The sequence below is a fragment of the Lissotriton vulgaris genome, chromosome 8 (genome assembly GCF_964263255.1).
Source record: "Lissotriton vulgaris chromosome 8, aLisVul1.2, whole genome shotgun sequence".
Taxonomy (NCBI): Eukaryota; Metazoa; Chordata; class Amphibia; order Caudata; family Salamandridae; genus Lissotriton; species Lissotriton vulgaris.
The window spans coordinates 825,924,975-825,945,151 of record NC_141696.1 but is presented as its reverse complement, the minus strand read 5'-3'; the positions used below and the strand labels follow the sequence as shown (position 1 = coordinate 825,945,151).

Below are 20,177 nucleotides of genomic sequence, written 5' to 3'. Positions count from 1 at the left end.
CACTGTTATCATGGATACAGCAGCTGCTTCATTGTTAAGATGCTACTGATGCTGTACCATATGCTCCTAAGAAATGTGCAAACTGCCAGTGTCCAAGTACATACCGCCTTCACTATAGCGCCGTGGCCACCCATTAATTGATTGGGTGCTGTGCCACTAGCTGAACCTGTGGTTTCACTGCATTATTACGCTTGACATTCTTTGTCTACATAATATATTTACCTCACTGCAAATTAAAGATTGAGAGTTGAAATCATTTCCCAGAATCCTCTTAACCTCTCATTGTCTACTTTTTATGTCTGTTATTGTACGACAGTAAATTAATTTAATTCTTTTAACAACCTATCTACATTATGGTTGAGGGTGTTGTGTATCATTAACTCAAGGCCATGAGATATACAGAGAAGCTAAGCAGTGCCTTACTTATGGCTTAACATCTTGGGTGTAAAAAGACAGTGGCGGACATGACAGCTGAGCGGATGATGTCAAAGTGATCTTCAATCTTCTGTCTACTAAAGGTGACTACTTTTTCACTTGAGATAATCTCTTGGTTTAGTGGTAGTGGTGACAAAGGTATCCAAGCATTGACCCTAATTGAAGTCAGCTCTATAAACAAATAACCATTATGGCTGTAGGGCAGTTTGCAATGAACCTGCCTAGCTGAGCAAAGGGGCACTGAGGTAGGATAGGTCTGGCACAATCCTGCAAGCGTGCACAATGGGACAGAACCACAAAATATTACCTGCACATGCCCACACAGGCCTTTTTTTGGTTTGTTGGTGGCTGTTTGCTAAGAAACAGAAGTGGTATCAAATCCACTCCAATGTTTGTTTTCTATAAATATCTAATATGCAGTGAGCTCAAAGTGCAATTTTTAGCTACCTTCCTTGTTCATCAACAAATATAAGTACGTAGGAAGGCTTGGCTACTGAGCACATTGTGGGGACCACACCAGACTTCAAAACTGGAATGGGGTCTAAGCTAGGGGAAGGCAGCCAATCCTCCATTTGATGTTAGAATTTGAGACACATTCTGACATGAGGGGAGAGAAATGTTTGAATGAGTTTATTTGTATGACATGGCAGCAAAGGAATCCATATGACTGTGTGCAAGGATCATACAAGTTTTTTATGTTTGCAAAAGTAGCCTCTCTGAAGAAGTGTAATGAGTTTAGATAATGGACCCAATTTCAGAAGGTATTCAAGCTATCAGTTCTATTTAGATTGTCTTAGATTGAGTGACTACCTTGACTGAATGCTCTAGTGGAATTACACAGAATAGTAAAATACCCAAAAATAGACTTGTATGCCCAGATTTTCCAAACTTCACACAGGTGAACACAAATCTGCAGTGCTGCATGTGGAGTGATAAAAAACTGCCCAGTGCCGCCAAATATATAAGGAGTTGAATCCTGATGATGCAATTAATCCCTGAAAGAGATGTTTAGCACAATGTTAAGCATTGCTCTACGGAGCAAAGCTGAGCCAGAAGTTCCTTGCCTGAGATTTGTTCATAAAGTGCATCCTCCAGTACAGAAGCCAACACTAGGACAACCGTACAACAGTAAGTACCATAAAATCTATAGTTCTGCATAAATCACATGTTATGTGCAGGAATATCAAGCAATATTCTCCTTCTCCCTTGTTTACACCTGGTTTTATTCGTCTTTAGCACTTACAGATAAGCCAGGTTATGATATTTTAGTATCTCTGCATGAAATTATGCTGATATTGGCAATGTTCCATACTCCTCCTAATTGATATTCGGGAATTTGGCGTTTTGCGACGGTAAACAATTTTGTCACTGCATTCTCATCAACATTTGGAGCAAAATAGCTTTTGCATGCAAAACTTGAGCCGCATTTCCACATGAGCTGTGAAGGGCTGCGATGCAGGAGTGACTTTACAAACATATAATAATTCTTGGCCTTTGCACAGAAGGATTCCATTAAGCAAATGTTCTCAATCTGAAAACTTTTGAGACTATAGAGGAGGATGTCAAGAAGGAACTGCCATTAGAAATTCAGTTAGAAATAGCATTATGAAGTCTGACAAACAGACAAATATTTGTTAAAAATCTTAATGGAAGTGGAAGGATGGTCCTATGTAAGAAGTAAGAGTGCACGATGTGTACCCTGAGTATTAACCTCCGAATATCGATTGGACACAGTATCAAGGACAAACTATCAAAAAGCATATTGAAAGATTTGTAAGTCTAGATTTTCTTTACCTGACTCTACCTAGGTACCTACGTAATACGTAGATCTGGAATCTATAATTCCCCATATGCACTTACCTTTTGATAAATTGTTCCTCAATATTCTGTCCCCGATATATCCTTGTACCCCAAATTCAGTAGTACAATCAGAGTCCACAGTGCATTGGCACTTATGAAGAAAATCATTATTGCATTCATTGGGAAGAAGAATAAGGAGGCAATAAGACTGGGCAGAAAAAAATAATAGAAATGGCTAGTGTATTAGGAGCAAGTACAGAGCCTTAGAATGGGAAGGGTCATTTAAGAGCAGTAATGGAAGCATAAGGAAATGTGAGATAATGAAGCATAGCGACTAGAACTGCTTATTAGAATTAGGAAGACTATGCTGCAAAACAACAGAGGGAAGGCTTGTAGGGAGGGAAGGGCACTTAAATATTATGACTATTGATAATGGGGGATGTGTTCCAACAGTTTAGAGAGAAATGGAAGAAGTTAACCTGAGGAATACATTGGTTGGATGTGGATCAGATGAGGATTATATTAGGATATGCATGATGTAAGTATGTTTGGATGATTTGGAAAATTATCCTGAATAGATATACATATTGAAGAAATAGTGGGGTGTAATAGAAAGCATGTATAGCTAGACATTATAATGGCGACAAGGAAGGGCTAAGAATAGATGGTGGTATGAATGGAGTGGCAAAAAAACACCCTTTTGTTATAAACAGCAATCAAATAGGAACTTTTCTGTACAGATTAATAGAGAACAGTGAGGAAGAAGAAGTGAGTGAGAGGGAAAGGGGAAAAAAGATGTTCAAATGTTGAGCAAGATTTCCCACCCCACGGAAGTCAAAGGATAAGTTAAATTAAATCTGCTCCCTGACACCATCACACTTGAAGTGAACCATCTCAGGTTCAGGAAGATGTTAAAGACCTTTCTGTTTTCCTGAACCGTGAGGCAATGACTCGGTTATCTAATGCGCTGGGAGGCCTCCGGGTAGCCATGCGCTACATAAGTGCGTAGTCATTCATTCATTCATTTATTCATTCATTCATTCATTCATTCAAATAACTAGGGAAGGAGTTCAAATCAATGGTGTGGATTAAATAATTGATTTACAGTAAAGGACAGTGGCAGGTTAAAAAAGAATGGGAAGTATGGAAAGGGGCATGGAGGAGAAAAAGACTGATGGATGAGGCTTTAGCTTTTTAAAGAGTTTTTAAAGTTGGGCAGTTGGTTGGAAGAACACAATAATTCATTTATTGATTTTGAGGTGGATGTGAAAGGCCAAAGTTGATGGGAAAAGTTCATTTAACCAGGAAATGGTGAAGTGTTCTGAGGTAGAGAATCGATAAGACTGAATGGAAACAGTAACATGTCAGGAGAGGTAAGAGAAAGAAATGGCACATGTGAAGGATAGTGGGTTCAGAGTACAACAATTGTGACAAAATAAAATAGGTTAAGAAAGAAAAAACTGAAATGAAGGAGTTGATCGTCAGAAAAGATAGTGGGAGGGAGGAGGCAAGTAAGATAAGTAGAAGGTACCGAAAGAAGGTTAAACATTGAACCAGAAGTGTTAGAGTACAGAAATGTGTTGAACGGAGAGTTAGGAATCCATGTGGAATAGACTACATTTTTTGAGGAGACTAGGTTTCTGAAGTGCTCCAGAGTGCCTTACACAGTGTGTGCATATGTGTCTATTTGTGTATTTATAAGTGTGTATGTCTGTTTGTGTGTGTGTGTGAGTGTATACGTCCTTGATGTCTCTGGTGCCCCTCATTTGACAGTGTCACTCCCCAGCTCGTCTTGATGTTTCACAGTCACACCAACAAGGAGATCCTGTTCCCTACAGTGTCAGATCTAGCACAGGAAAGCTGCTTCCCCTTGTGATATTATGCTTTGATAGAAGAAAACAACCTGTACATTTTGAAGTGCTTGACTGAATGTTGACAATATATGATCGGGCCCAAATCCTCAATGCACAATAACACTGGTGTTGATGACACTCCCACAAATAGAAACATTATGATGCACGTTTGTAACCACTAATCATTAAAAACAACCATGTGATTTTGAGCTTTGATGTAAAGAATGCACATTGAGAGCAAATAGGATTTGGAATTGTATCCTAATTAAGGATGCGGGTAGTTATGGAAGTGATATTATATTACTTTTACTTATGTATTCACTACATCACAGAGTTCACCCAAGCCCTAATATTATGTTTTACATATGCAGACAGTATGGAAAAACACTGATAATTTCTTATGGTAATGCTTTGCACTCTATGTAACTGTGGAGACACTGCATAAGTCAGTGCTGCTAGAGGATAAGCACATTTTGGTCTGGGCATTTTAAATTCATACAACAAAATGGGTTCTTAGAATGTGTCAATTTGCAGAAAAATCTTTCACACTCTCTAAAATTCTAGTTTGAACGTGAACAAAACTCCAAGCCATGATGTTGCGGTGGAGCAAACATTAAATTGCCTTGTAATGGCATTCAAAATATAGTTATTTCAAATTCCAATTGTTTTCATTACTAAAAATATAGATAGCAGACTGTATGAAATGTAAAAAATATTGAACTTTCATGACAAAATGCCTTCACCCACCCAATGTCAAAGCCAAAATCATCTTTATTTAGTCATAGTCCAGCTTTAACAATATAAACAACTCTTTCAAAGCATCATGAAAACAAATTGTCATTAAAGTGCACAGGTTCTTCCCAATTTTGTATCAGCAATAATATAACTAAGACCAGCAGTGCAAACGTCAAGAGATTGGAAACTTTGCATATAGATCAAACCCTCTTCATAAAAGTTAAGGTGCTTATGCAGAAGGACAGGGCATACAAAACACAATCTAAAGAAATCATATAATGTACAAAAGAACATAAAATACACAGTGGATTGGGCAGTAACAGGGTCACAAGGGCAACATAGGAGGGTGTCAAAGCAGGAATCCACCGTCGGAAACCCACAAGTAAGTGAACTATGTTTAATCTCAACCTAGTGAGATCAAATCTATGCTCTGGATTTGCTAACCAATTCAAGTAAGGCTCCATATTAGTGGATGTAGAAATATGCATATGTCGTTTTACTGAAGACATTTCAAGAGACTTTTCTAGTCCAGTTCCCTCTTTATGAGTTTCAAAGTTCATTTTCACTTTCATTTTGAGGTCAGGACATATACTTTGCGGTGACTAAAAAAAATAACTATACCCCAGGCTACAAAATGTGTTTCGCACATAAGCCGGCACGGGATAGCAGTTATGATTTCTAATTTTAGACGATCTGACAATACCTTCCACAAAAAGTCTGCATTCGGGGAGCTCCATAACTTTATCCATAATAAAAGAGGTGCCATGGAAATTTGATCCTCCACGAACCCTATACCCAATTCCAGATGTTCAATGAGACTTGAAGAAGTTTTGGGAATGGCCAAGAGCCTGGACAAGAACTTGTTCTCGACTACTTGGAATTTTGTGCATGCAACACAGCCTCAGAATCCTGCTCCAGAAGTGCCCATCCATAGGTACTTGCTTTTATAAAGTTGAGCCATTTCCTTGACCAGATTATGGCCTAGCCTTTTAGCAAATTTAAATGTTGCATCTTCTGCTGCACACATCTTTTGGGCCCTTTGAATAAGTCACCTGTCACATAAGCCATTCGCCTCCAACGAGATGCCATGGTAGTCAAAAAAAGGAACTTTTCCAATTTGTACCCCCTATATAGAATATTTTTGACTTGCTATATTTTGGGTCAGAGAACATAATAAAAGCTTTTGACTGATTCACCTTAAGTTTTAAATATAAGCATCAAATCATTAAAGCCGTTCAGGAGGTTTTGGAGGGCATTTGAGTCAAAACTAAGAGAACCACGTCATCCGCGTAAATCCACTCGGGGACTGCCTGCATACAAATCCTAGGGGCATCATCACTGCAAGCCCTTAAAATGTTGATGATGTTCTAGCGCGGGGACACTCCGTTGGAGTAACCAAGCGCTCTACAAGCTAAATAATAATAATAATAAAACAGTGTCTAAGAAATGAATACATAATGAGGAGACACTGCATAAGTCAGTGCTGCTAGGGGCCAAAACACATTTTGGTCTGGGCATTTTACATTCAGACAACAAATTGGGTTCTTAGAACATCTCAATTTGCTACAGAAAAAAAATCATTCACACTCTCTAAAATTCTAGTTTGAACATGAACAAAAATCCAACTCATGATGGTGTGGAGGAGCAAGCGTTAAACTGCCCTCTGAATAATGGCATTAAAGATGTGATTATTTCAAATTCCAATCGTATTCCTTACTATAAATGTAGATATTCAACAGACTGTATGAAATGTAAGAAAATATTGGAAATTTCTTGACGGAACCCCTTCACCCACCCAGAGAATGGCGTGGTTCATCATTTGGCCCCTCATATGATCGTCCGATTTCCAACTGGCCTAGTTCCTTATTATATAAAAGTGCTGTTGGTACCAATCAGAGATTAACACAACTACCACATGCCTGTACAGAAAGCTCATGGTTTGCAGTTAAAAGCATAGCAGCAGCAAAGACCATAGTTGTATTTAAGCATCCCCATTCAAAGCAAACCAAGCTCCCTGTGATCATCAATAACCAATATTGAATCCATAATATGTTGTCAGCCGTCATACTACAAACACCTCCCAAGATATGACCACCTTTATCTGGTCAAAACGTGGTTGATTGCCTTTACCTCGTCTAAACTTGGTTGACGACCTTTTTTACCTAGTTTAAACTTAGGTCATACATGTGGCAGAACAGTGGGTCACTGTAATGTGAGCTGAGTCCCAGGAGATCTTACCCTCAATCGGGGATGACAACATGGAAGCCTGCTCCCTAGGGGAGGAGGAAGCACACATGACCATCCTATCAGTAGCGTAGCAAGGGGTAGGGGTGCGGTAGTCATGTCTGTCAACTACCACCGTCCCCCCAGCCAGAGAACAAGGTGGCCATTGGCCACCCCCGAACAAGTCGGCTGCCACCTCCCCCCGCTCTTACCTGGACCTGGGCAGAAAACTTAGGGGCCGCCCCAACTGCACCCTATGCCAGTGGAGATATTTCTGCTTAGCATTCCCTGGGAGCACTGGTAAGAAGTGGCTTTATAGAAGAATCTTGATCTTTGGGAATACGCAATGCTCTTTTTCCAGCCAGAATGCCTGCGCTTTAGAACCAAAACTACAGAGAAGAAACTTATTCTTTAGCTCTCAACCCTTTGGCTAGTTCACTGCTGCTAAACATGTGACTAAATGTACCGTAAATGTAAATATGGGCTAATTTATTCTAACCTGCAGTATATATTCTTCTTCCGAAATCAGCGTCACTTTTTAATTTTAACTCGAAGTGAAAGCTGCATAATATCACAATTGAAATGAAGTCGCACTCATAAATTAAGTCATTTTTCTGCTTAGTGGGTGTCAATTTAGATTAATGATTCCAGAATGTATAATAAACGGCATTAGCTGAGCTCGCGCCAGAGATAGATCTCTTTGCTAGATGGCTGTTTCTGTCTTAAAAGAAAAAAAGGAGGACCGGTAGGCTATATGAGATGCTACTGCTGAATTTTGGCATAAAATTAAAGTGGAAGAATGCAACGAAGGAATATGTTAAAATAAAAATGCTTCATCTGATTCCTAGGTCAATGCCACATTTCATATTTCAAAAACCAAAGTATGAATACACATTTCCAGTGAGCTTACAGATTTAAAAAATATGGTAGATGATTGTGCATTGCAGGAGCGGCACCTTCGTGAGAGAGGAGCTTCGCCCACCCTAAAAAAATGACCCAGTGCAGCTAAAAAAATAAAATGGTAATAAAGTTTAGTTATTACCATTTTATTTTGAAGCAACCCACGACCTGAACCGAGTGTCAGGACGGGGCGGGGTCAGTGCTGCCACTTAGGTTTAAAGGGCGCATGTCTCTTTGGCCGTCCGTCTTGCGGTGGCCAGTCAGGCATGCACCTTTTAAACTTCTCTAGCCTAGCTGTTTTAGACAGCTAAGTTAGAGAAAGCGCAGTCTTCAGTGCCCCTAGGAGTGATGCGAGAGGCCACTCCCTCCAATCATGACGCGCCTCTCATGTAGAGAGACGTACCAGGATTGGAGAGTGCAGTTTCCTGGTCGGAGTTTCTAGTAACGAAGACACCTGAGCGAGGAGTACATTGTGTGGCAAATCTGCAAGGGAAGTGCCTTTTTAAAAATGATTATCCTAATGCCTCCAGTATGTTGCCTACCCCATCATCATAAATATATGCCAGCCACCACTGGTTTTGACTGTGTATCAAAGTGGGCACTGGTTCTGGAGAAGCGTGGCTCAATGGTTAGAGCGGCAGACCCTGATGCAGAGGTCTTGCCCGGGACCAGGGTTCAATTCTCGCCTCGGCGGCTCTTGGACTCAATCTCCCTGGACCTGATAATTCTCACCTTGGTGCCTAGTCTAATCATGCATTCCACTCTGTGACCCTGGGCAATAGCTTGCTTAATCTCCACAATGGCCCCAGCAGCGTTTGGATGCCTGGCTCCACCTTGGGGGTGCCCAGGAGTGGACATCTCACAGGAAAGCTAGGAAGGGTTCCGCAGCGGTATGAATACAGGGCTACGAGACCTCAGGGTAGAAGTGCGCTATATGAATACAAACACATTTACATTTACATTTCTGCACTTGTGCGCTGTCAGAGCAAATGTAGCAACGCTTGACAATCTCATATTGAAAACAGCAACAAACAAGTATATTACTAATTCGAAGTATTTTTCTACTTTTAGCCTTTATAGGTACAATATTAGAACCATATATCCTAAAAACGTTCAATAATATGTAACATTGAGCCTTTTTGTACAAAATTTCAATGGCTAATATTTGTCAAAGCAGTGAAGAATAAACATTGAATGCAGGCAAATTAACAGATGCAGCTTAATAAAAATGGGTGTAGATAAGAAATAGTCAAGCATAGCTTGCCTTGGGGCGGCAGAATCATCATCATGCCCTGTCACGCGTGGAGAGCGGCACTTTTTGTGCTGCGGGCATAACTGAGATGTGACGTCAATCACTGAGACCAGATAGATGCAACAGCATTGACTGATTTGCCAAAGATGTGGTCGTGGAAGTTGACCATGATAGCCTCATGGGTCATTGAGTTTATTATTAGAACTCAAAGATGGCAGCTGGAAGAGCATTTACAATAACAAGAAAGAGAATCCATGCTGGAAGCCAGTTACAAACAAGTGGGGTCCACTATTCTTTTTTTTTTCTTTTTTTAATTTCTGTAATTTTTTATTGAGTAAAAAAATATATATATTTACATAAAGAGATTACAGTTACTTCTCTTGGCTCAATTCAGTGGATGTTATTCAAGGTATGTTAAAGCTAAAAATGTGTGACAATCAACATATTTGTGTACTGATACAATGATGTTTCTGATCAGAGATTATATGAGCTAAACCATTGGGTGGGGTGATCAAACATTATGGGGTCTCACAAAGTATCAATACAATAGGGGACCGGAATCATTTATTTGATCTATTTGGTCTTGATTTCAGGAGGCGATGCCAGCTTTATGGCACTACTATTTAACATGTGCAGCAAAGTCAAGAAGTCATAGGTAACACGTAGGCAGTTTCATCCATTGTTGAGAAGGTGAAGAGCATCGCCCATAATCTTAAAGATCAGAATTGCAGGTGGGATTATGGCTAGAGTCACTCGGGTGTGTGAGGGCCTGTGCTCCTATTGGAGCATATGCCTTTCCTTGGAACCATCTGCTTTAGTCTACTTTTGCGAGAAACTGCACACCTCATTTATATTTTTAAAGTCACTTGGAATTTTTTTCTTACACTGCATTAGTTCAGCATTGTATTGACAATCAAGATCTAGAGTAAACGACCAGTGGTGAGTCAGATGGTGTTCAGGTCATATGGGCCTCCAGATGTTTTTCTTTTAAAGAAGGGTGACCTGGCCAGTTTTTAGCCTGGGTGGGCATCTCCGTGTTGTAGAGAATTTGTTATGGTTTTTACGCCAAGCAGGATGTACACTGTCGTTAGCTAATTTCATCACAAAAGCAGCTATCAAGTATGTCACTAATCGTTAAAGGTATGAGGAGAGTCTGCACCTTCCAAGACAGATGTCTTCCAACCTAACCCCTTACACCCCGAGTAAAGAAAGATAAACCCAATGCCCCTGTCCCAGTTGAAGCACAAAGGGTCACCTAACCAGAAAAGCATTAGTATTGTCTGCCTTGAGAAGGCAGGTGGTCTATGACTTCTCAATTTCCATTGGCCCCCACACCGTTTTTTTTATTCCACTATTTGTGTATGGTAAAAAGTTTGCTGCAAAGCATGAGCCTTTTGAGTGCTAAGATCCTCTGGAGGGAGATATGTTTCTTGGCATGTCTAACAGTAAATGTCCTGACTTCGCTGAAGTCCTGACTCCTGTTGAGCTTACCGCAAGATTGACTTGAGGGTCGAACTGGGACAGAAATTATTCCCAGGCACCAAAATAAAAAAGGCCCAGTTAGTGAATCAGATAGCTAAAAAAAGGTGGCCCAAATGAGCAAATCGGGCTGTTTTGAACTTGTAAAGACACATTATATACGTGTTCTGCAAGGTATGGGAGGCTACATGTATTTATGCTTGCAGCAGGCAATGTTTGTGGTAATATCATGGAAATCTACAGTAAAAACTGGCCCACCAGACCATAAAATAAGCCGACAAATAGCAAAAAAATGCCCCACTCACAGACTTTTCAGACCAGTCATTCCGGCACTGCCAAAGTGTCCTATTCGTCAGTCTGACCCTGCCTGTCCTATAGTCTCCTGTCCACTGATAGCACTGATCTCATCCTTCTTCTCCACAGTAGACTCCAATTCCATGGATGTCCTCTGAGTGGTCGTAATGCACCTGTTCAAATGTTATGGTCATTGGTGATGGGTCGGAATGTTTCTTTGGAGTTCTAATTCTGCGGCTCAGGTTCCTACTGTATTACATTTGAGGTCCACAAGAAGTCAGACATTGACTCCTGCACCGAACTTTCAAGAGAAAAGTGTATAAAGGATCAAAGGGCCAAAAGTGGGATTGTGCTGATTTAAGTGAAATATTTTCCGTAAATCAAGGAGTTTTATTTTGTACATGACTTTCTTCTATGCCTCAAATGGCATTTTAGCAACTGTCACATGGATTTTGTCTCAAATGGCATTACATTAGCAACGTTGAATATAGCAGATACCATAGTGTGGAAATCTGTGCAGATTGACACAGAGTGTGGAAAGACATTGCTTTAAAATACACCCGTTCTCAGACGCCTGGAAGAAAAAAAACGTTCATGCTTCTTAAATTGGAAATTCACATACATTTGTACCGACATGAAATCCATTTTGCTTTCAATAAATTAGGCGTTCTTTGCTGCGTTTTCCACATTACCACGATTTTTAATTACTTTTAGATTCATATTATACGAGGCTACTGACTGCTTCTCAAAACAGGCTGAAACATTTCAATGAGCTTTTTAGCTTCTTTTAACAGCAAGATGCACTTTTTTTTTATCCGCAACGCATCCTGTGGTCCAAACCTGTATCGAATAACCTCTAATTTGATAACTCAAAACTCCAAATGCTTTCCTGTTGAATAAAAGGCAATTTTTGCAAAACGAACTGGAAAAGAAAATTAGAATGCACAAATGTTCCCATTCTTAGATATTGCTAAAATGAATGATTCTGAAGAACATTTGCAAATATTTGCTAACTTATTGGTATGTGAAAAAAATGAAACCTTGCTATCTGTTATAGCCAGGGTGGCTGGAATTATGCAACAGGGAGGATCAAATTATGTGGCAGGGTTGACTAAATTATGCGGTAAGAAAAGCCAAATTATACAGCATATTGTGGCACATTTTGTGATAGTATTAATTGTTTTGTCATTTTTACACATTGTAATACTGTCTGGGCAAAGCTTTTATCTCATTAGTACCAGTTTAACGCCCAAATGCAGCAAAATCTTGAATCAGATCAAATCATCAAATTATACAGCAGGTGATGGAATATGCATGGAGAGGATGTGGTGAAATGGCCTGCGCTGCTGACTTCAGAGCCACTGGGAACCAGGTTCGAGTCTCGGTGTATGCATCAACCGCCAGTAAATCAGGGCAATACACCTACTGTCCCCGTACCTACGATTCAGTGCTGTGAGACCCTTACGGATATAAATCCTTAATTTATTTATGTGGCAAATGCGGCAAATCCATAATTATGAAGAAAATGTTGCAGCCACATAATAGAATAGTTCTAGTGGCCCTGGTTATACCACACTCTATTGTTGCAGTACAAAGGGGGGTGGTGATGGACGGAGCATCTGAATCAATCAAACATTCACACCCAGTCAAAAGATCTGGGTTTAATCCATCACCGTTCTTTAGCCCACTCTGCCACCTCTGACCTGGGGTGGCAGAGTGGGCTAAAGAACGGTGATGGATTATACCCAGATCTTTTGACTGGGTGTGAGTGTTTGATTGATTCAAATGCTCCGTCCATCACCACCCCCTTTTGTACCGCTTTTGGCCGCCATAAGTGTGGCAGGGTATGCTCAAACTTGAGTCCCTTGCTCACTTTGCCACTGGATTCAAGCAAGCCGGGCTGAAGACGGCTGGAATGCCAGAAACCGGTCCTCGGAAGCTTGTTTCCGGTCCAGGGAAGACATGGCTTGGCAGTTCGGGCTGGACTGTTCCCATGAGGCGCAAGGTCAGACTGATTTGCATATAGCCATGTCTGAACTGGGGTGGCAGAGTGGGCTAAAGAACGGTGATGGATTAAACCCAGATCTTTTGACTGGGTGTGAGTGTTTGATTGATTCAGATGCTCCGTCCATCACCACCCCCTTTTGTACCGCTTTTGGCCGCCATAAGTGTGGCAGGGTATGCTCACGCGTGAGTCCCTTGCTCACTTTGCCACTGGATTCAAGCAAGCCAGGCTGAAGACCGCTGGAATGCCAGAAACCGGTCCTCGGAAGCTTGTTTCCGGTCAAGGGAAGACATGGCTTGGCAGTTCGGGCTGGACTGTTCCCATGAGGCACAGGGTCAGACTGATTTGCATATAGCCATGTCTGAACTGGGGTGGCAGAGTGGGCTAAAGAACGGTGATGGATTAAACCCAGATCTTTTGACTGGGTGTGAGTGTTTGATTGATTCAGATGCTCCGTCCATCACCATCCCCTTTTGTACCACACTCTATTGTTGGGCACATTTTAAAGTGGCTAGCTAAACATTAGACTTCCTATACTTGTCACTATTTTCTTAAAGCTGCTCATCATTTATAGTGTGTTTTCCATCAAATATGTATAATTTAAACAATATATTCTTCCAGTTAACACACACTAAATAGAGAACCCAGGTATTCTAACCAAGAATGATTTTGGAATTAAAAAGTATGTGAAGTTCACATCAGAAATCCCCCCTCATTCCCTGGCCACAAACCCAGTGGCGGGTGGTTACATTTGAAAGTGGTGGGTGTAAAATTATTGTCGTACTGCACTATGGCGAGCGAGCGAGCCTGAACAATAACATTTTGAAAAAAAGAGTGGACAAATGGCGCATTTTCAAGCAAACTTGAGGATGGAGGAAGGTTAATAAAGCAATACAGTTGGGCATTTGTTTGGTGTATACCGGTTTTGCACATTTGTGTTTTGTTTTGTTATCAAAATCATAGAAGGTGCTTAGGGCAGGGGTCCCTGGCTTCCAATTATGACTCAGTAGGGGCTCCCAGATTCCAGTAATGATTCATTGGGGGTCTACAGAAGCCAAAAGGTCCTGTTCTAATGTTAATATTCAATTCATTGTTTTGATGAAAGCCCTGAGCATGGTGTTACTGGCCACGAAAAAGTATAAATGTCTCAGTGACTCGCATGCAGAGGGGACATTCAGTGCACATCAGTGACCCTGCATTTTCATTTTCCAAAAACACCCCCCACACATACACACACAAACACACACACACCCCTTTGGGGTTGTCTTCGGAAAAGGAAAAATGTGCTGCCATGTCAGCGGGAGTCAGGTTAGACACCTAGCTTTCGCCCTACCGGCCTTGCTTTTATTTCTAATTCCTGGCTAATACAAATATTGGAAAATCGGTGAAATCTGGTATATTTTTGTGTCTAAAACTGTAAACACATAAAGAAGTCAGTTAAAAGGTATTTGTAACTGTTTAAGTCGTTTCAGAATGATTATTAGTGCAAATAGAGGGATAATTTCCCTGTTATGAAAGAACCCTAACGATTTTACAAGGATTCTTGTCGGCTATCATCAGTACTTGACTGTTACGAAATAGCAAAAAGTAAGCAATTGGCCGGGGTATTTTATTCTAAGAAAGATGGCCACTCTAGCAGGAGCACTATTAGTAAAAAACAACCAAAAAACACAACAGCGTTCTCAACTAGGGGGACGCTCACGGTGGACACATGGTGGGAAGCTGTGCAGAGGGTGAACAGGAGTGTCTTCCCTCACTACACGGTCATCGGGGAGCGCTGGCCATTGGGGAGTCATCAAGCTGTCTGCACGGCTCTGTCTGTGATTGGGGCCCTGTCTGGGTCGGGATAGACAGACTGCAGGACTTCCTCCCTGGAGGAGAGCGCTCAGTCCTGGGACTCGGCCGGGGATATATTATGGGCTTGCCGAACCCTGAAGTACACACTTCATCGCTCACTGCACCCCAGCAGCGCCCCCCTCTGCCACTCCCCACACACATCCCAGCACTCCTGGTCCTCCGGGGTCAGAGGAGGCGGGGAGGTTCATCAGGTGACTCATCTGCACCTTGCAATGGAGGGATTTCCAGTGAGGGCTATGGGGAAGTCAGCACACAGTCCATCTGCAGCTGCCCATAGGGATTGTGGGTCCAGCTGCGATGAACACCAGGGTCAGTGACTCAGACAGACAACAAGTGCACACACGGAACCTAGCACACGTTTTCATGCACACGGATAAGCATGCGCAAACGAGAAACAGAATAACCGATCTGATGCACACGGGCAGACAAATGTACACCACACAATGTCACCATGTGCAACTGTGTGTGCCCTGAGATTCGCTTTCGCCAGTACTGGCCAAGTCCCTTCTTTGGACTACAACGCAGGCTAAGTCAGATTGCGCCCAAAAGTCGTTCAAACATCATTGTTTGATTTCAGACTGCCTGAAGGTGTGTTAATCCTCACCCAATCACTTTCCCAAAATGATGTTTCTATTTTATGCTTGTAACACTTCCGTTACTACAGCTGTTATATTTACTGTACACCCAGAATGAAACACGGCGTCTCCAGCACTCTGCAGCCACACTTAGAGTGCAGCCAACCATAAAATAAAAGACGCGCAAAGATTTACTTGGCACTCACATAGCAGAATCCTGCAAAACACAGATGCGCCCACAGCGCAATCCTTTGCAAGCCACTGGCACACTCAGGTCGGTGCAAACTATGGAAGTCTTTGAAACACAGCAAAGTCCTGCACAGCACGTGCACACTGAAAGAGCACCCACGTGCGAAGCCCACAACCACCCACAGCTCTGCCACCTTCAAACTACGGAGACACGCACGCATGGTGTAGCAACCTGCAAATAACAATGCGTTAATATGCACCAACATAGCAGTCAACGGAATTCCAATGTATTATAACACTTTTTTATAACACTTTTTTTAACGTATTCATAAGGCTGTCAAATGCACAGTTCATAGTGCTGTCACACAGTCACAGCTCGCTCGGGGGTGGGTGCCAGGTAATTAAATATGAAAAGGAAAACTTACCTCACAGTCGGTCCGCACCACCTCTGCTCCCCTTGGCGCTTTCATGTACGCATTGGAGCTGACTGGCAACCCCTCTCAGTCAATCCTGGCTTAGGGCACAGTTAATCTTCACCCGCCACCTGCCCATTAGGAGACCGAAGGGCTCCTAATGGGCATGCGCAAACAAGTGCAAACACAAGTGAGCATGACGGGGCACGTGTGAAAAATTCGCCCTCCGTCCCCACTCATGCGCACTTGTGTTGTGCTGCTGCCTGTTGCCCCTGGTCTGACAATCATGTCAGTCAACATGACACCAGACCACCCATCCCCTTCATGCTGACTGACATGATTGTCAGTTCTCCCTCGGCGTCTTTGAACTTAAGTAAACTGATTCAGTTTATTTAAGTTCAGAGACGCTGAGGGAGCTGCGGTCGGGGGGCTACGTCCCAACGCCCCAATGGACCCACCGCGCCTGCACAAATCAACCTGAAAAAGCCCTGTCCCTCAACAAACACCTGAAAACACCAGCATGAAGACTTGGACTGCTCCTCCCAACCACCTTAAAGTTTCTTCCCTCAGGAACTTTTCAACTAAACATTATTTATCCTACTAAGACCCATTATGTATCATAATCTGCCAGCAACGCTCTTATCACATAATTTATTTATGGGATGATTAATCTCAATACATACAACGTCTGTCTACTATACTGTGTGCTATCATTGCTCAAGCTGTAAAAAGAATAAGTGGCGAAGCCCAAAGCTTTACTTAGAAGCTTGGGGAACTGTTGAATGTCAGTGTGAGGAACACAGTCTGCTTCATCTTGAGTCCACTTCATGTCTCGATAATTCACCACTAGACACTCCCTGCCCCTTTACATCACTCTTGCAGGTTCCTGCTTTTCCATTTGTCTTGTTTTTTCCAACTTTTTCTTCCTCTGTCTTTCCCCCTTGTGCGCTTTTCACTCTGTTGCTCTCTGTCAAAGTCTGATGAGGGAAATAAGTGCCGGTCTCCAATAATGAGTGCCATTGGGCCCCTCCTGCAAGCTGAGGGGCAAATTAAGCACTGTGTACTATCTATGCAAAACTCTGTACTTAAGTCCCCGGGCACTTTTATTCGTACATACTTGTACTGATTAAGTTAGTTCTATTTGCAAATGATTGCCAATGTACTTAAAACTTGTCTGCCCTATATTTTACCTCCCTGTACTATGCAAATTTCACTAAATAATTATTGCATTCTATATTGTACCACACTTATGGCCTTTAATGTACCTCACTGTGCCTGTTAATGGAACTGTTAATCATGGCCACCCCAGTTACTGACTGGCACGATAACTATGTGGGTCAAAATACCACTCCATTATGAGCTATATCTTGATGGTCCACTCAGAAATGAGGAATAACCGGGCTTCTGATTTACAGCATTTGGTTGTCCTGGTTATCACCCATAGATTTATGCTTCTGTGAGCAACCAAGGAGCAGAAGGGAAACTCTCCAGGCCCACAGGTTTACCACATTACTCGTAAGCCAGATGTACTCAGTAACTTCCGCTGCCGGGCCATTTAGAAATTAGAAGCAATTGATAATGAGTCCTCTATGTATGATATCTGTATAGTGATCTGAAAACTGGTTAGGGCAAAGCTGAAACAAATTTAAACAGAATTTTAATTACTGTATAGGACATGGTATAAATGAACACATTGCCATGCAAAGTTATATATTAAAACTAAATGCAAATACCTCTTCTTCTGGTGGAACACTATATTTCTCCAGCTTCCCCTCTTTCTCTGCTGATTCAGGTTTGCATGATGGTACTCCTTCATATGAGGTACAGTTCAGAGTAGTCTCTGTGGAAGACTTCAAATTGGGCGGCTCATCGGGAGCTTGATCCTGACCGTCCATCGGTCTTACATAAGCAGTTGGCTTTTGCTGGATTAGACTTGGCTTTGAGGCAATTGACGCAGGAAAGTTCTTAACACAACGCCTACTGTTGGCGGGCTTTGCGGATAGAACTGGCCTCTCCTGGGCCTGAAGGCCTACATCCATGTTGCAGATAAGTTCTGAGCACTGTTGGTGTCTGTCAGTGGTATCTGCAAGCGGCGACCTAGATGATTCCAGCGGTGTTGCCATGGAAGAGGAAGAGAATGTTGAGTTTGTTGTATAACATTTAGGGATATTGGTAGTGTTGTGTTGGCTGCTCAGGTTAACCTCACTGCTTTGGGACGGAAGCAGGATGTGTCTGTTCTTGCTTGTCTTCTGTCGGTTCTCCACAGGAGTGGGGAGTTCAGCTTTTCGGCAGCTCATTGCAGCCCTTTTGCTCTGCTGCCCAGAGATCACCGCGGCAGAAGCAGCTGTAGTGCTGCACATTGAGAGAAGAGGCTGTGCACCCAAGTCTGGAACTTGCTCAACTGTTGTGTCTGCTGTGGCTGGAAGAACTCCAGGTTTTGGAATTCCAGTCAAGTGACTTTGGATGGGACAATCTGTCAGGAGATCTTTCATTTCATCATAATTGCCTAGAGTGTTCTGGACACGACTTGATAGCTCATCTCCTTTACTTGCCTGCAAAATAAAACAAATCTGCTTAATCGATTGGCATAAGGATTTAGTTTGCCAAGGTTTTTGTGAAACAATGCTACTTTTTCATGTGAATTTACAGACATCTTTGTTAAGCCCTGGCAAAATTTCCATTATGACAGTGCAATCTAGTTTTGGTAATTTTGTGTTACACTTACTATGCGAAATTTCAGAAATTATGCTATTATGCCATATTGCATAACTATATGTCAGTCGCAGCTATAACTTTGCATGAGCAAAGCAAAAGAGCAGAGTGCGAGTGGCTACTGTTTGCTGTGCTTGTGTTTTTTGCTCAAATTTTTTACAGCGAAACATATCCTTGCATCTAAATGGGCATGAGATGCAGTTCATGCTAAAATGTAGTACCAAGTGCTGGGTTTGTATTTTATGTAATGACACACAATTTTGCATAGTTTTCCGAACATGTCACGTAATTACGCAAATTATGAGAATTTCGCACAACTCTAAAGTGGACTTTGACAACCTGCTATTCATTCAACTTAAAATGAAACATTCTCTAAAAGGACTTAAAGTATAGAACAAACATCTACTCTGCCAACCAAGAGTAGAAATGCGTTAACTGGTATTTCGATCTGAGTGGAGGACACTCAATAGAGCTTGTTTCTCCAATACCCTCCTTCCTCATGAAATGCTAACTGCCTCTCACAAGCTATTATTAACCTTGTTTTTTTCAATTTCCTGTATACAGATAATTACATTGACAGCAATAAGAATGCGCTGTAGGGTTTTCAGGCATGAAAATAGGAAGGCTGAGCTACATACACTGAATCAGATACTAGTAAAAGATTTCCAAAAGGAATAGCAGTAGCAATTGTGGAAGATGTTTCTGATTACACAGATTGGATACTGCAAGCTATGATTTTCTTCTCATGTTTACACAGAAATAGTAAACGAGATAGGGCATTTCATGGGAACATTGTGCAACATTATTTTTTCATTTTATTATTGAATTTGCTTTTTTTTTGTAAAACACTGACGATCAGGCTGCAGCAGCAGGGGCAGCTGGAAGAGGTAAGAGCGGTAGGGCGGGGACAGGGTGTTGGAGGGGTTGACAGACGACGGGATAGGTACAATTAAATTAAAAATATAAAACCACTCACTTTGAGCTTGCTGCATCGCTGACTCGGTGATGTAGCGAGCGCAAGGTAAGTGGTTTTATTAATTTATTTAATTTTACCTATCTGTCTATCTAATGTAAATCTTATCTTCAAGAGTAGAGATTCCCGAGCATGATGTGTGGAATACTGTATGGTTAACTTATGTCTCTCAGGTTTATGATATGATGTTATGCGTGTAAGTATTTGCTTGTGGACCCAAGAGCGAAAGTTGCTGTTGTCAGCATATGGTTATACTTTACTGGTATTAGAAGCTGTAGGGATGATGTCTCCAAAATCAAAGGGTATTGTCACTAGTCTTGGTGGCTCATACATATATAAATATCATAATAATATACATTATTATTATTACTGACCGAACGTTAACCGGGGACATTGTCATTTAGTCCTATATCAAAGGTTCTAAGACGGTAGACCCATCTCCGTTCTTTTTGACAGAGAATGAGTTGGGCATCTCGATCTGC

The 20,177-nt window shown here is 41.7% G+C and overlaps 1 protein-coding gene across 1 annotated transcript in view; it reads right to left on the bottom strand.

Annotated features, from left to right (window-relative positions):
* Positions 1–20,177, bottom strand: part of AFF3 (ALF transcription elongation factor 3) — a 2,122,574-nt gene that overhangs the window by 1,622,943 nt on the left and 479,454 nt on the right. Inside the window, exon 3 of the mRNA XM_086936175.1 lies at positions 17,744–18,562. Coding sequence (XP_086792301.1) covers positions 17,744–18,562 — 819 coding nt within the window. The remainder of the gene's footprint in view (positions 1–17,743; positions 18,563–20,177) is intronic.